The 16665-nt window shown below is 49.7% G+C and overlaps 1 protein-coding gene across 1 annotated transcript in view; it reads left to right on the plus strand.

Annotated features, from left to right (window-relative positions):
* The window catches only part of PHKA1 (phosphorylase kinase regulatory subunit alpha 1), an 87567-nt gene that overhangs the window by 32111 nt on the left and 38791 nt on the right, over window positions 1-16665 (plus strand). Inside the window, exons 8-14 of the mRNA XM_025205952.1 lie at window positions 1185-1283; window positions 2294-2440; window positions 2852-2905; window positions 5982-6104; window positions 7243-7338; window positions 14587-14694; window positions 16317-16395. Of these exons, the coding sequence (XP_025061737.1) occupies window positions 1185-1283; window positions 2294-2440; window positions 2852-2905; window positions 5982-6104; window positions 7243-7338; window positions 14587-14694; window positions 16317-16395 (706 nt within the window). The remainder of the gene's footprint in view (window positions 1-1184; window positions 1284-2293; window positions 2441-2851; window positions 2906-5981; window positions 6105-7242; window positions 7339-14586; window positions 14695-16316; window positions 16396-16665) is intronic.

The following is a 16665-nucleotide window of genomic DNA, read 5'->3' on the forward strand; positions in this document are numbered from 1 at the left end:
ACTGCCTGCCCTGAGCATAGCCTTGGCTCAACCCTGCCCCCGCCCCCTCCGGGAATAGCCCAGTGCCCCCCCAGCCCACAGGAGCAGCCTGCCCTTGCCAGATCCAGGTGGCATGTGGCCACCATGCCTCCTCTGAGGGTGTGCACAGTGTGGGGAGCTGCCCCCCTACCCACGCCCCCCGGATGAGCCTCTTGCAGCTCCATCCCATGCCCCTCCCTGCCCTGGCTGTGCCCTGCTTGCCCCACCCCACTCCTTCTCTCACCATGGGGGGCCTCTGATTTGCTGCCCCATGCCCCTTCCCTTCCCCGCAACAGACTTACCAGCTAGATGCTGCTCTTCCAAGCTGCCGGTCTGTATATCAGCATTTTATAGATTCATAGATTATAGAGTAGGAAGGGACCCAATGGATCATCATGTCCGACCCCCTGCTCCTGGCAGGAAAGAGGACCGAGGTCAGATGACCCCAGCCAGGTGATTGTATGGATTCATAGATAAATGCATTTGGATCAGTATCAGCCAATATGGCTCGCTAATAATTGGCCATCGGTATCAGGCCAAAAAATCTTTATTGGTATATCCCTAACGAGGAGAGAAGCCTTTCACCTTGCAAGTTGGTGTCAAAGTGACTTGTATTTTTTTAACTGCTCCCTTTCATGCAGCTTCTGTGTAACTCAGGAGCTGCAGCACAAAACACCTGCAAGTTTGTGCCACCTTTGTTAGCTCCTATCAGCCTCTTTGAGGGATTTGGGCTAGGATATCACTGTGCTGACCCCTGTGTTTCGTCTGTTTCCCTATCTGTAAAGTAGGATTATGCTGTTTTATAATGTTGACCACTCTTACTGACGATATAGCAGTTTATAGCCTATTAAACGGGTGGAGAGCCTTGGCTTCTGGGCAGTCTTATTTCAAAGTCCCCCTGTTACTGGAGGCTATTTCTGGTGAGACCTATGAGAAAAGGGCACTGGTGAGCGAAGGCTTGTGGAATGGAGCTGAGAGCCCAGCACCAGCCCTGTGGCTCATGTGTAACCTCCTCTTTCAGTCTTGTCGCACAGCTATTGCACAGAGGCAGGGAAGTGTGTCCTGGTGCCAGACACTGTAGCTATTGTACTTGATCTGTTGAGTCGGTGATGCAGCAGCCAGGCTTTATGTGCTCTGTCTTTTATCATTTCCTTCTCTGGTCATAGGCAGCCCTCGAAGCCCTGGATGAACTTGACCTCTTTGGGGCAAAAGGAGGACCCCAGTCGGTGATCCACGTCCTTTCAGATGAGGTGCAGCATTGCCAGGTGAGGGCACCACTCTAACTGGCCAGCAGGGCACTTCCTGGACTGGCTCAGCTACCAGGACTTTTCTCTTATGCTTCTTAGAGGAACTAGCTGTGAGGGTCATCAAGTGTTGAAACAGGCTTCCCAGAGAAGTTATGGAAGTTTTGGAAGTTTTTTAAGAGTAGATTCACACTTCTCTAGGACACTTAACTGGAGATGATCTTTGAATTAGGGGGTTGGACTAGATGACTTCCTGAGATCCCTTCCAACTCATACTCCTTCCAAATCTAGAGGAGTCATAGAAAAGTAAAGGAGGCTTGAATATGCTGCCCAGTGAAAGAGCGCAGAATGGGTAAGATGTTTGCAGGGAGCAGCCCAGCTTTGACCCATCTATTGGTTGATCCAATAGAGTATGTTCACACCACATTGAATGGCTGCCATGGAAACACTCTCTCTCTCTCTCTCTGCGTGTTCCCACTGTGTGTGCACCAAATGCTGAAAAAGTCATGTAGCCACTTTCTGGTGCATGCTCAGGGGAGTACCTGCCTGACATCTGTCTAGCTTGTGGCCCAAGCGAAACAGTGGTGGGTAGACAGGGCCTGTTTACACAGTGGTGCTTCCGTGCACTATCTGACGTAGGGTGGGCTTATTCACATGCAGCAGGAAGCAGTAGTTTGTGGCATGGAGCTCCACAGGGCAGAATAAGTCCCTTAGCTGTGTCAGAGGCGGTCCCAATCCAAGCATCTACTTGGATCTGAACCTCATGGCTTGGGTCATGGCTAGGACAGCACTTCTCTTTGCCCAGAATTGCTCCATGTTCCTTGGCTACCCCCAGCAACCATAGCCACCATCTCTCATATAACTATTTCAGTTCAAACTTTGACATGCCTGTGACTGGAATGGGGCTCTGCACTGTGACTCTTTACCACCTGGGAGCTGGGGTACCATTGCTAGTAAGGCTGCAGATAGGAGTGATTATATTTATGCTCCTGCATGCTGCAGTCTGAAGGAACGTTTCTCCATCCACTTAGTCTATTCTCCATTCAATGTTGCCGAGGGCTTCAACATCTAAGGAAGTCGATGCCAGCGTCCTTTCAGTCATCTCATATCCAGCATTTGCTGTGGAAGATGGTGAACTGGTGGAGAAAACAAAGCAGGAAATTATTCTGAAGTTGCAGGTATGTTGTTTATGGGCTGATCTTGGCCCCTGCAAGGAGAGCTCCCCAGAACAGCAGGACAGCCACCGCCCAGCTGAAAAATTGCTGAGCAAAAAATTCCCCCCAGGCCTGTCCCAATTTTTTTCTCTGTTACTATCTTCTTAGAGTCATTGGAGGTGGTATAGGGAAGTGACCCCAGCCTGTAGTGCCGTGTGATGCTGATATGGAGATGAGGACGTTAATCAAGAGGAAGCTTGTTTGTTTCTCTGCTGTAATAAAATGACCTAATGCATGGGGAAGGGATGTGACCCATAGGTTCTAGAAGCAATGTGTTCTGCTGGGGTATTGATGGCAGATTGGGTGCTGTTGTATCCTCCCTGGTACCAAGTAGTCAACAGTGATGAGTATTTGCCTCCCGCCTCTTCTTTCCAGGGACGGTATGGCTGCTGCCGGTTTCTCAGAGATGGATACAAGACACCCAGAGAGGTATGTGTTCTCCTCTTTCTCCTCATTCTGCAAAGGGAGAACATGTCCTGGATTGCTGGCTGGAATCTGTCTGCTTTGGAATGTTTCCCAGCTGCTGCCTAGTGCATTCCCATGGGGTGGGGCTTGAGTAACTGGGTCTAAACATCAGCACTGAAGTGGTGTGAATGGAAGCCCGTGTAATTCAGTCAGGTAATACAAGAAAATGGAGGGGCTTGAGAGATGCAGCAGGCAGGGGCCTGGAGAGCAGCGATATGGGGCCTTAGAGAGAGCTTTGGACATCAACAAGGACTACAGAAAGTGGGAGCAGGCTTCATCTACATGTTAGAGTGGGGTGGGAAGAGCCATACTAGTAATCAGTGCTATGAAGGGGATATGGCTTTACCCAGGATCTGCTGCCACTCAGTGTACACTGGCATATCCTGGCAGTTGCTGAACTTCACTCTCTTCCTGACCTTCAAAGTGCTGTTCTTGGGTAATATCAGTAGCACTGGAGCAGCAGAGGAGCCACCCAGGAGAAAGAGGTGTTTTCACAGCCATCGTGCTGGAACTCTGTGCTGGGCATCTGTGGATAGGACAGCCCTGGTTCCTGGGAGAGAAGAACTTCCAGGAGGTAGAGAATTGCTGGAGAGAAATCCATGACTTCTTCATACATTCATAGAAGTAGGGTCGGAAGGGACCTTGTAGATCATCAAGTCCGACCCCCTGCCCTGGGCAGTAGAGAAAACTGGGCTCAAATGACCCCAGCCAGGTAGACATCAAGTCTCCTTTTAAAGACCCCCAGGGTAGGAGCCATCTCCACTTCACTTCCCTTGGAAGTTGGTTCCAGATCCTAGCTGCCCTGACTGTGAAGTAGTGCCTTCGGATGTCTAGTCTGCTCTCTAACAATTTGTGGCCGTTATTCCTTGTTACCCCGGAGGGGGCTAGGGGGAACAGGGTCTCTCCCCAACCCTACTGCTACCCCCCGTGGTGAGTTTATAGACAGCCACCAGGTCCTCCCTCAGCCTTCTCTTGCAAAGGCTGAACAGGTTACGGTCCCGTAGCCTCTCTTCATAGGGTCTGCCCAGCTGTCCCCAGATAATGTGGGTGGCCCTCTGGACCCTCTCAATGTTGTCCACCTCCCTCCTGAAGTGCAGCACCCTGAACTGAACACCATACTCCAGCTGTGGCCTGACCAGTGTCGCATAGAGGAGGAGGATCGCCTCCTTGGCCATGCTTGAGATGCATCTGTGGATGCACGACAAGGTACGGTTAGCCCTACTGACCGTGACCTCGCATTGTTGGCCCATGTTCATCTTGGAGTCTTGACTCCAAGATCTCTTTCTGCCACTGTGCTCTCAAGAAGGCAGTTTCCCAGCTTATAAGTGTGCTGCTGGTTCCCACTGCCCAAGTGCAGCACCCTGCACTTGTCAGTATTGAAACTCATCCTATTTTCGTTAGCCCACCCCTGTAACCTGTCCAGGTCCCTGCTGTAATCTGTAATTCTTCCTCTTCCCCAGCTGGGCACTTTAGTAAGAGAGCCCCAGGTCTCCCTTCCCAGACCCAGGGTGTTTTCTGTAAGACTCTCTTCCTGTTTGGCTTCTAATTTAAAAGTCCGTTCTAGTCCTGTATTCCTATGCTGTCATGACCCACCAGAGGCTGCCTCTTGTTACCTTTTTTGACATGCATGTGGGGGATAAACTCAATTCAATTCCACTGAGCTCCCATTTCTAGCATCAGCTTAACACCTTTGCTGCAGCCCAGCCTGAAGTTGTCTTTTCATGGCTTCTTAGGAAAACATTACCTAAAGGGAAATCACCAAGCTGCTTTGAAGCTCTGATAACTGCTCATAGTTGGCTTCAAAGGACAGTAGATTTTTTTTAATGAACACATTTTTAAAAAAACACACCAAACTAAGCACTGAGTGAAACTTTTGTAATGGATTAAAAAAAGCTACTGGGAAGTGAATCTGCTGACATTCCTCTCTCAGACATTCACCATTCTGCTGCTGCTACATGTATTTCAGTGGAACATTTACACTTTAGTGTGTTATGAATGTGGTTTCCTGTGACCTGCCTGCTCCCCTGACACCATAATAAGCAGTGTGAAGTGTTTAGACTCCCCAGAGCTGGAGACTTTTTTATTTTTCCAAATGTTTTGGAGCCTTGTCAGCAACAAGCATTCAGCAATCCTTCCAGCTAACAGCATTTCAACCTTTTGGTTAAAAACTGTAAGCTGTAACAACTAGTATAGTTGTGTAGGAGCTGCATATAATTAGCTGACTTTGCAGGTTCTGGTAAGATGGGAAGCTTGTAACCTGCTTATGAAGTAATGCAGGTAGGGGGCTGTATCCAACACATTCTCTGGATTGCTGTGAGGCTTGCATTCCATAGGGTTTTAGTGCAGCTAAATCATGTAAGACTGTCCTGTTCGTTCTTTTAACAGAAGTATAATCACAATTTAGAGCAGTTAACTACTAGCTATGGGGAATATGCATAGGCTGTCACCTTGAAGGCAATCAAGAATTCTTTTCCCAAGTCTCCCTCCTGGTCTGTAAACTTCATGGTTGACCATGCATCCTAGGGAGGCAAATAAAGCTGGAATAGCTTTCCCAAGAGGGAAGAAAGACCTGGATGTATTAGTTGATCACAGAATGCCACCAAGGTGATACGGCCACAAAAAGGCAAGTGCCATTCTAGGATGGATCAGGTGAAAAATATTTCTACTAGAGTGCAAGAAGTGTTAATGCATTCAAGCTGGGCTGGATGCAGAAAAGGGTTGCTGAGATGACATGGGGCTGTAGAACTTTTCCTATGAGAGTAACCAAGGCCAAGAGGAGATATGACTGCTATCTGCAAGTGCAAACTGGCTGTTTGTAAGTTCAGGCAGGAAATTAAGAGGTTTCCCTGGAATAGCTTCCCATGGGGAGTTGTGGGGGATGACAATGACAAAAAACCCTAATTAAATTTAAGATGCAGCATGATCACTTTCTGAACAAGGTTATATGCTATGGCTGCCTGTGATTGCAGAGGGCTAGACTCCATGACTCAGGAGATCCTTTACTGTTCTGTATTCCTGTGTACTTGTAATCTTCCTGCAGGACCCTAATCGTCTCTATTATGAGCCGGCTGAGCTGAAGCTTTTTGAGAACGTTGAGTGCGAGTGGCCTTTATTCTGGACATACTTCATCATCGATGGAATCTTCAGTGGCAATGCTGAGCAGGTAGTGTATGCACACATAGACAGAGGGGCCTGGCTTGAAGAGAAGACATGACCTAATTGATACTTAAGTACAGTAAGTCCCTTGATGGACTGCCTACAGTTCTTTCTCTGTGCCCTCCATTGCAGGGCATGCTGCTCGGTGAATGTGGGGTCACTTGAAGCTACTGAGCTGATTTGACTTCATTAGTGTGTAAAAATAAGGGAGCAGTAGCAGAGTGGTGGATGTGGCCCGTCAGGCCATTTTATCTGGCCTGCAGGGCCCCTACAAAATTTAGAAAATTAATATTTATCTGCCCCTGGCTGCCTGTCATGTGGCCCTTGATGGCTTGCCAAAGCTCAGTAAGTGGCTCTCCACCTGAAATAATTTCCTGTCCCTTCTCTAGAGGCTGCCTACAGTTGGCCTAGTTGTAAATAGGTATGTAGCCATTCAGAGTGGGGAATCAAAGCTGGTTGGACAGGATAGTGGCCAGATTGCTCCTGTGTGTATTGTTGGCTACAGAAATGGGTATTTTATAACGGCACAAGTCTGAGTCACCTCAGTTGAGGATAAATCGTAAACATAGAGCTGCTGGTGTGGGAAGTGGGTGAGCAGGGACAGGCTCTGCAGGCTCCATATGGGGAGGATGAGTGTATTGTTATTTCCCACTGAGGGGGGCACTGAGAGTGAGTGGGTGCGGTAGCTAGCAGGAGCATGGGGCCCACACTGGTGTCCTGGGGCCCAGAGCAAGGCAGCAGGAGTACAGGGTCCCAGCCGGCAGGGGCTCTATAGAGCCGGGCCAGCTCCTCCCTCTCTCTGCTGATGCAGCCCAGCCCGGCTCCACAGACCCCTGCCAGCCTGCTCTGGGCCCTGCCGACACTGGCCTTGGGGCAGTGGTCCCAAGACATTGGGGCAGTGGACCCAAGATGGTGACCAGGGAGCGGGGCACCTGTCAAGGGGCAGGACTACCCACGTGGCCCTCAACAGTTGCCAAAACTGGGTAAGCGGCCCTCTGCCCTTGCTCTAGCAGGACAGTCCCAATTTCCCCCTCTTGTTATTTCCCCCTCTTGTGCTCCCTCCCACAGAAGCTGGGCAGGTTCACAGATCCCTGCCCTGAGACTCCTTTGCTGGGAGCTGAGCCTCTCTTGTTCTTTCTTCCCAGGTTCAGGAGTACAGGGAGGCTCTTGAAGGGGTCCTTATTAAGGGGAAGAATGGAATTCGCCTGTTGCCAGAACTGTACAGTGTCCCTCCTGAGAAGGTAAGCTCTTCGTGTTCTTTGACCAAGGCACGCTGGGGAGGAAGCTTTTGCTTAGACCAGTAGAGATAAGAGTCAAGGTCCAGGGGATGCAATCTCCCTTCCCCTAACTTTCACTCTCATTGCCACCCAAAGGGTCCCCCTCAGCTTTTTCCTCTTCCAGTGCTGAGAGATTTGGAAGGAGCTATTGGTGGCAGGCTTCTAAAAGACATCTGTGCCATGCTTCTTTGTCTGCCCAGCTAGGGGAAGTTTGCAGTGAAATGGGCCCCTTGCCTGGGATTTGTGACCAATCCCTGCAAGAGCCCTTCTGCTGATCCACCCCCTCTGCCTGGATCGGGTGGACAGGCACAGTCTTCTAGGTTGTCATAATCTTGGCAGGTGGTCCCAGAGAGGACTCTTTGCCAGCAGAGCTGAGGCAGGAATTTTCACACAGCTCACGCTTTCTCCTCAGAGCTCCCCCACCCTTTATCATAGTTTCATAGTGCTTAGAGTCGGAAGGGACCTAAACAGATCATCAGGTCTGACCCCCTGCCCTGGGCAGGAATGGGTACTGCGGTCATATCACCCCAACTAAATACCTGTCCAGCCTCCTCTTGAAGACCCCTAAGGTAGAAGAGAGTACCACTTCACTTAAGAGCCCATTCCAGAGCCTGGCAGCCCTAACTGTAAAGTAACGTCTCCTCATGTCCAGCCTGAACCTTCTCTCTATTTATGGCCATTATTCCTAGTAACCCAGGGTGGTGCCCTTGGGAACAGAGCCTCCCACAATTGTTGCAGGTCCACCCTGGTGAGTTTGTAAACAGCCATCAGATCCCCTCTCAGCCTTCTCTTGTGGAGGCTGAATAGATAGGTTCAGGCCTTTTAGCCTCTCCTTGTAGGGCCTTCCCTGCTGCCCCTTGACCATGCAAGTGACTCTACCCTGAACCCTCTCAATGCTAGCTGCATCCCTCTTGAAGTGCAGTTCCCAGAACTGGACACAGTACTCTGTGGCATTGGTCAGGCCACAGTTGGAGGGGAAGGATCACCTCCCTGGACCCGCTTGTAGATGCGGTTAGCCTTACTGATTGCTTCCTTACATTGGTGGCTCATGTTGATCATAGAATCATATCATAGAAGTAGGGTCGGAAGGGACCTTGTAGATCTTCGAGTCCGACCCCCTGCCTGGGCAGGAGGGAAACTGGGCTCAATTGACCCCAGCCAGGTAGGCATCAAGCCGCTTTTTAAAGACCCCCAGGGTAGGAGCCAGCATCGCTTTCCTTAGAAGTTGGTTCCAGATCCTAGCCGCCCTAACTATGAAGTAGTTCCTACGGATGTCTAATCTAAACCTACTCTCCAACAACTTGTGGCCGTTATTCCTTGTTATCCCGGGGGGCGCTAGGGCAAACAAGGTCTCCCCCAAACCCTTCTGGTCCCCCCCTAGTGAGTTTATAGATGGTCACAAGGTCCCCCCTCAGCCTTCTCTTGTGAAGGCTGAACAGGTTCAGGTCCCGTAGCCTCTCATTGTAGGGTCTGCCCCGGATCATGTGGGTGGCCCTCCTCTGGACCCTCTCAATGTTGTCCACATCCCTCTTGAAATGGGGTGCCCAGAACTGGACACAGTACTCCAGCTTGGCCTGACCAGTGTCGCATAGAGGGGGAGGATCACCTCCTTGGCCCTACTTGAGATGCACCTGTGGATGCATGATGGGGTCCGGTTAGCCCTGCCGACCGTGACCTCGCATTGTCGGCCCATGTTCACCTTGGAGTCAGTGATGACTCCAAGATCCCTTTCTGCCTCCGTGCTCTCAAGAAGGGAGTTTCCCATCTTATAAGTGTGCTGCCGGTTACTACTGCCCAAGTGCAGCATCCTGCACCTGTCCATATTGAAACGCATCCTGTTTTTGTTAGCCCACCCTTGCAACCTATCCAGGTCTTTCTGCAGTCTTTCCCTCCTTACTAGCGTGCCCACCTTGCCCCAAATTTTGGTATCATCATCAAATTTGAACAGGTTGCTTTTCACCCCATTGTACAAATCACTGATAAAGAAATTGAACAGTGCAGGCCCAAGGACCGAGCTCTGGGGGACTCCGCTGCCCGCTTCCCCCCAGGTCGAATATGACCCGTCCACCACCACCCTCTGAGTACGACCCTTCAGCCAATTTGCAATCCATCTGACCATGTAGGCATTGATGCCACAGTTGCCTAGTTTTTTAATGAGGATGGGGTGGGAGACCGTGTCAAAGGCCTTGCTGAAGTCCAGAAAGACTACATCCACGGCCACACCTGAATCCAATGCTTTTGTGACCTGATCGTAAAAGGCAATCAGGTTGGTCTGACATGACCTGCCCCTAACAAAATCATGCTGGTTGCCCTTGAGCATCATCCCTGATGCTGGCCGATCACAGATGTGCTCCTTGATGATCTTCTCAAAGAGTTTCCCCAGGATTGAGAGCGCTCGTAAAGCTGTGCCAAGGGCCCTGCAATAACCCCTGCTAGCTCCCTCAACACCGTGGGGTGGAGAGCATCTGGACCTGCTGACTTGAATACGTCCAGCCCCTCCAGAAGCACTCTAACCCGGTCCTCCTCAACCTTAGGTCTTGAGGCAAGACCTTGCACAGGACCCTCGAGTCCGTCTTGAAACACGGCGGGGGAGTCCTGGTCCCTGCACAAGAAAACGGAGGTGAAGAATTTGTTAAAGATGTCTGCCTTGTCCTCTGGCGCAATCACCAGATTGCCCAGCGCATCTTGCAGGGGCCCCACATTTTCCAGTGCCTTCTTCATCCTCCCGATATATTTGAAAAAGGACTTTTTATTATCTTTGATCTTGGACGCTAGTCCTAGCTCTATGTCCGCCTTAGCTTTCCTAACAGCCCCCCTACAGGCCTGAGCACTGGAGGTATACTTTTCTTTGGAGAGAGCCCCCCCCACCCCTCCACCGGGTGTACACTGCCTTTTTGGCAACCAGGCATTCCCGGACTTCCTTGGTGAGCCAGGGAGGCTTTCGGGCACTCTTGCCCCCCTTGCTTTTTGTTGGGATTGTCACCCCTTGGGCCCCGAGTATCGTCTCCTTAAGGAACGACCACTCATCTTGGTCACTGAGTTCCCCTGCCCTCGAGAATCCCAGCGCCTCTCCCACCAATTTCCTCAACTCGTTGAAGTTGGCCCTCTTGAAGTCTAGGGCTACTGCCTTGCTGCAGGCCCTTGACACCCTGCACTGGATGATGAATTCCAGCAAGCGATGATCGCTATCACCCAGGTGGTCAAGGCTGACTTGATCCTGGAGTCAACAATGATTCCAAGATCCCTTTCTGCCATCATGTTGACAAGAAGGATGTTTCTCAGCCTTTAGGTGTGTTGCTGGTTCGTTCTCCCTAAATGCAGTACCCTGCACTGTCTGTGTTGAATTCCATCCTATTTTCATCTGCCCACCTCTGTAACCTGTTTAGGTCTAGCTGGATTTTGTCCCTCCCCTCCAGCATGCCCACCTCACCCCGCAACTTGGTGTCATCACCGAATTTGGACAGCATGCATTCCGCACCCACATTCAGATCGCTGATAAAGAAGTTGAACAGTACAGGCCCCAGGACCGAGCCCTGGTGGACTCCACTGCCCACATCCCTCCAGGTTGAAAACGACCCATCCACCACCACTTTCTGGGTATGACCATCTAGCTAGTTTGCCACCCATCCGACTGTGTAGGCATCAATGCCGCAGTTGCTTAGTTTGTTTTTTTTAAAGAGAATGCGGTGGAAAACCATGTCAGAGGCCTTCTTAAAGTCCAGGAAGATGACATCCACCTCAGCACCCTCGTCCAGGGACTTTGTGACCTGATCATAAAAAGAAACCAGGTTAGTCAGGCAGGACCTGCCCTCAGTGAGCCCATGTTGGTTGCCCCCGAGCATTACCTCCCCTGCTGGGCCCTTGCAGATGTGCTCTTTGATAATTTTCTCAAAGGTCTTCCCAAGGACTGAGGTAAGACGGACTGCCCTATAATTGCTGGGGTCCTCCTTTCTCTCCTTTTTGTAAATGGGGACCACATTGGCCCTTTTCCAATCCTCTGGTACCCAGCCAGTGCCCCACAAGCACTCATAGAGCCGTGCCAGGGGCCTCACTGTGACCCCCGCCAATTCCCTCAGCACCCTCGTATGAAGAGCATCTGGACCTACTGATTTAAATATGTCCAGCCCCTCCAAAAGTTCCCTAACTAGGTCATCCCTTACCCTAGGCATGGCAGTGCCTCCCCTTGGTCCGTCCACAGTTCTAGTGGGGGAAATGTCCTGGTCCCTGTTCGGGAATATGGAGGCAAAGAATTTATTAAAGAGGTCAGCTTTTTTGTTTACCGCAATCACCAGATTGTCAAACCTATCCTGTAGGGGCCCCACGCTACCTTCTTACTTCCTCTGTATTTGAAAAAGGACTTTTTATTATCCTTAATTCTGGTCGCTAGCCCTAGCTCCATCTCGGCCTTGGCCTTCCTAACAGCCTCCCTGCAGTCCCGAGCAACGGAGGTGTAATCCTCCTTGGTGATAGCCCCTTGCTTCCACTGTTTGTATGCCTTTTTTTTTCCCTCAGGCATCCCTGGATGCCTTTGCTGAGCCATGGGGGCTTTTTAGCCCTCCTGCCCCCCTTGGTGCGCATTGGGACTGACTCCCTTTGAGCTCAGAGAATCGCCTTCTTGAGGAACAACCACCCGTCTTGGACTCCCATCTCATTGAAGCTCCAAGACCCCAGTGCCTCTCCTACTAACCTTCTTAGCTTACAGAAGTCAGCCCTCCTGAAGTCTAGGACCTCTGCCTTGCTGCTTGCTTTCCACCCTCTGCTGGACAGTAAATTCCAGCAGGCGATGATCACTGTCACCCAGGTGGTTGAGTACCTGCAGACCCCTCACCAGGTTGTTGCCTGTGGCAAGGACCAAGTCCAGCAAGGCGTTTCACCTGCTGGGACTATGCACCTCCTGGGTTAGGTGGAGGTCCTGTATCCCAGCTACAAACCTACGTAAGTGGTCAGACCTGGCTGACTTCCTCCCAGCAGATGTCTGGGTAGTTTAGGTCACCCATGACAACCACATCTCTTGTCCTTACAGCCTCCGTGAGCTGACTTGAGGATTCTAGGTCCAGCTCGTCCCCCTGGTGAGGCGGTCTGTAGTAGATGCCTTGCATTCTTACTTGGAGCACCTCAGTTTGCCCCTCCTTTGACCCCATCCTGATCACTGAGGATGTGTATTGCTCTTTGACATACAGCGCTACATCCCCCACCTTTTCCCTGCTCTGTCTTGCCTGTACAGCCTGTATCTCTGGCTGTCCACTGCCCAGTCATGGGTAGAATCCCACCAGGTTTCTGTGAGCCCCACTAGGTCTGGGTTTTTGCTAGCTAGCAGGAGGGCGAGTGCCTCCTGCTTATTCCCCATGCTTCAAGCATTTGTGTAGAGGCGTTTGAGGCCTCCTGTAGGTGCCTGTGCCGCCCCCTTGTTCCTAAGTCTGCCCTGGCCCCTGTCACTTACCTGGATACTACCTGTGTGCGTCACTTGGCTTGATGGCGAAGTGTCCTCATGTTCCTCTGCGTCCCTGTCCCTCGGCGAATGTAGTTTAAAGCTCGCCATATGAGATGAGTCATCCTGGAAGAAAAAATGCGCTTCTCTTTTGGGGAGAGATGAAGCCCGTCCTGCCCGAGCATGTCCTCTGTGTGGAAATGCGGGTCCTGGTCCAAGAACCCAAGGCCTGCCTGGTAACACCAGCTCTGAAGCCGCCGGTTGACCTCGCCGATGCATGTCTCATGGCACTGTCCATGTCTGCTCACTGGAAGGATAGAAAAAATCACCTGTGGCCCTGTCTCCTTGAGCTTTACCCCTAGAGCCTTGTAGTCACTCATGATACAGACTTTAGGAGTGCTTGGCTCACACCTTTCACTAGGCACCATAATGGTGATTCCAGTGTTGGGGTCACTGCTAAAACCACCTGCACTTTTAGATAGTGCTTTAAGCTCTGCTTTCTGACTTGTGGCACTCTGTGTGTTGGCATCAGGCAGCCAAGTAGAAAGCACAGCTGTGGTATTCCATGAGGTTGCCTTCAAAATCAGGAGTGTGTTGTTTAGGATGAAGGGAGCCCACTGGAAATCTTCTGGTAACCTAAGTATTTGGGTGCTCTTAAACAAGGAAGATCCACCTGAGCTTTGTTACCATGCCTTGTAGAAACTCTAGCCGTTACAAGACCATGGATGTGGTGTAGGACTGGCCTTGGCTGGCAGTATAAGATTTCAGGATGAATTAAATCAGCCAGCATTATGTAAAAACGTTGGCAATTACATTGGTCACCATACGTTCATTCAGATACTCCATTTTTACATTTTTATTATGTTAGAAAATGAATATGAGATGATTATTTTTTACCTGTGACTTGCTTTTATCTTTTTTTGACTGGCTACTGGAATTTGGCTAAAATGCAGACTAACAGCATTTTAAAATAGCTTGATTTAACTAATAAAAGAAACAAAGATATGCTGGCTGCAGAAGAAAAATATTTATCAGAGTATGTTTTGCATATATAATTAAATGATTTATTAAACAAAGGAGGTGGTGTCATTAGGGAGTGAATTGGACTGATTTGTTTTTGGTTACCATGTCCATCATTTTAGGACTAAATCTCAGCCTCTCCCTTTATTTTTTATTAATAGATTGGAAAACAAGCTTTCCTGCTTTTTTCCAACTCCCAGCTGGTTTCTTGACTTTGAATGAAGGTAGTCATGGAGCTGAACTAGAAAATCTTCTCTAAGTGCAGGGAGAATAGATTACTGCCATCAAAATTGAGCTTATGATATCAACAAATTCTGGTTCTAGGTGCTTAATCAGTGGCTTCTACCAGTTCAGTCTTTGACTCTCATTAAAACAAGACTGGTTAAATATTTATTTTCTATTTATTAAAATGGTTTTAATACATCATAGCAAATTTGGACCCTAATGGAGATGATCTTAGTTCAGATTGTAATTTTTAATTAAAATTTGAAATGTTTTAAAACTGAAGCTATTTATTTTAAATTTGATTTAAATAAAAAATCCAATTTTTAAGAAAAAAAATTATTTGTATTTATCTTGTGGGGCTTGTTTTGTGTCAGGGTATGGATGGCAGTGTTTTCTGGGTGGCGCTGCCTTGCTATGGAGATGCAGGCAGCTGTACTGAAAACATGCACCCTTGACTGGGGTGGGGGGGGTGATGCCTTGCAGCATCTCTTGTCTGCTAGTTGTTCTAGGCTTCCTAATCTCACAAATTTGTCCTTCAGGTGGATGAAGAGTATATGAATCCTCACACTGTTGACCGAGTGCCTCTTGGCAAGCTGCCGCTCATGTGGGGCCAGTCTCTTTACATCTTGGGTTGTTTATTAGCAGAGGTAAGACCATACCTGTTACCCCAGTCTGAGACCCTTGGTGGGGGGGGGCTGTCTCCACTCTGCTTTGTAATCCAAGCTCCGCAGATTTGTCACTGACGCGCTGAAAAGGCAAATATCTCAATTGTGAGCATTTTGCATCTCTACCCAGCACAAAACATAGTGGGGAGTGCTCAGCATAGGATCACAGAAAGTAGGGACCTCACAAGGTCATCTAGTCCAGCCCCCCTGCTCAAGGCAGGATTGTCCCTGACTAAACAGGACACAGCGCAGCCAATTGTCTATCCATCCTTGAAAACTTTCAAGAGCAGGTTAAAGATTCTACAACTTTTCTAGGTAGCCTGTTCCAATGCTTGACCTGAGAAACTCAGGCCTGGATGCTGCTTTAAATCTGCGTGATTACACCCTGAGCTGTGTAGAATCGGAGGCATTTTCCTTGTAGCCCTTCAGTCATGGGGTCTCTGCCAGGCCTCTCAAATGTAGGTGCTGAGTCTGCTGAAGGCAGTACGGCCTAGCCAAGGCTTGTCTCCATCCTTTCTTCCTCAGATCGCTGCATTGTGCTTTCTCTCTGTTCACCAGGCAGCCACTTGTGTAACATGCCTTCTCCAGAGCCTGGACATTTGTCTAGGGAGTGTTGTTTGCCTTCCTACCTGGCCCTCCTTTCTGCAATAAAGCTTCTCCCAGCCAGACTAGTGAAATCTAGAGGGCAGGATTGTGCAGAGCAGTGCACAGTCCTGCATCTTGGAGCTGCTCTTGCCATGGCTTGATGAGCCTCATTCCTGTTTCTGACAATACCAGTTCCTTCAGCATCATCACTGTCCCATTTTTGAGGGTCTTGGAAATGGACAATGTTAGGCCAAACATTGTTACAGACTGTTAAACAGTCTCGCTAGACTATGTCAAATGAAGCCTAAGTGGGATTAATCATGCAGTGGTTCCCAGCCCCTGGGCTGTGGCCCAGTGCTAGGCTGTGAAGGGTTGGCTGCCGGTCCACAGGAGGGCTGGCTTTAGGACTGGAAGTAACCGTGGACTAGCAGACCGTGGACTGGAAGTGATCAGCATACTGCGGACCGGCAGCCTTTTTTATACTCATTATAAAAAAGGGTGGCTGTTGGTCTGCAGAAAGCCAGCCCTGCTGTGGACCGACAGCCAACTCTTCGCAGCCCAGCACTGGGCCCCGGCCCAGGGGTTGGGAACCACTGCATAATTATGCTGAGTATAAAAAAGGGTTGGCTACTTGCCTGTAGTATGCTGGTCACTTCCAGTCCATGGTTTGCTGGTCCTCGGCACAAAAAGGTTGGGAACCCCTGGATTAATGAATGAAATCTCTCCTCTGGCCAGATCATGTTAATTACTTGGCATCCTTCAAAGGAAGTGAAGTAGCTCTTGGTAAAGGAAGAGCCACAACTCTAGGATAACTAGCAAAAGGAGGAGGATTTTGCTAGACTGAGCTTCCCTAGAGGACTTAAAAACTAAGTGTGAATCTGGTCTGCTCTTGAACCTTATGGTTCTCAATGGGGTTTCCCACCTGATTTGGATGTCGGCACTGATCTGTGCCGCTGATGCATTCTTGTTGCTAATGTACTGGTAGCAGTATCTCCATTTGTGGTTATTTCTTTCCACAGGGATTCCTTGCTCCAGGAGAAATCGATCCTTTGAATCGCAGGTTTTCTACCATCCCAAAGCCAGATGTGGTGGTTCAAGGTGTGTGTGGCAGACTGAGGTTGCTGGTTGCTCTGAGTATGCTGTAGAAGAGGGGAGAGAAACAGCTTTGTTCTGTTCAGTGCAGGCTGGTTTCTAGCTGAGCAGTGAAACTGATGGCTTCCCCCTCACCACATTAGGTAACACTTGAGCATCATTTGGATCTGGAGATAGGTGGTGCAGATGATCACCATACATGGGTCTGGAAGGCCTCACACACGAGCTAGGCAGTGTCACGGAATGAAGTCCACCTCTCTCTGCCTTAGCATTCCT

The sequence above is a fragment of the Alligator sinensis genome, unplaced genomic scaffold (genome assembly GCF_000455745.1).
Source record: "Alligator sinensis unplaced genomic scaffold, ASM45574v1 scaffold619_1, whole genome shotgun sequence".
Lineage (NCBI taxonomy): Eukaryota > Metazoa > Chordata > Crocodylia > Alligatoridae > Alligator > Alligator sinensis.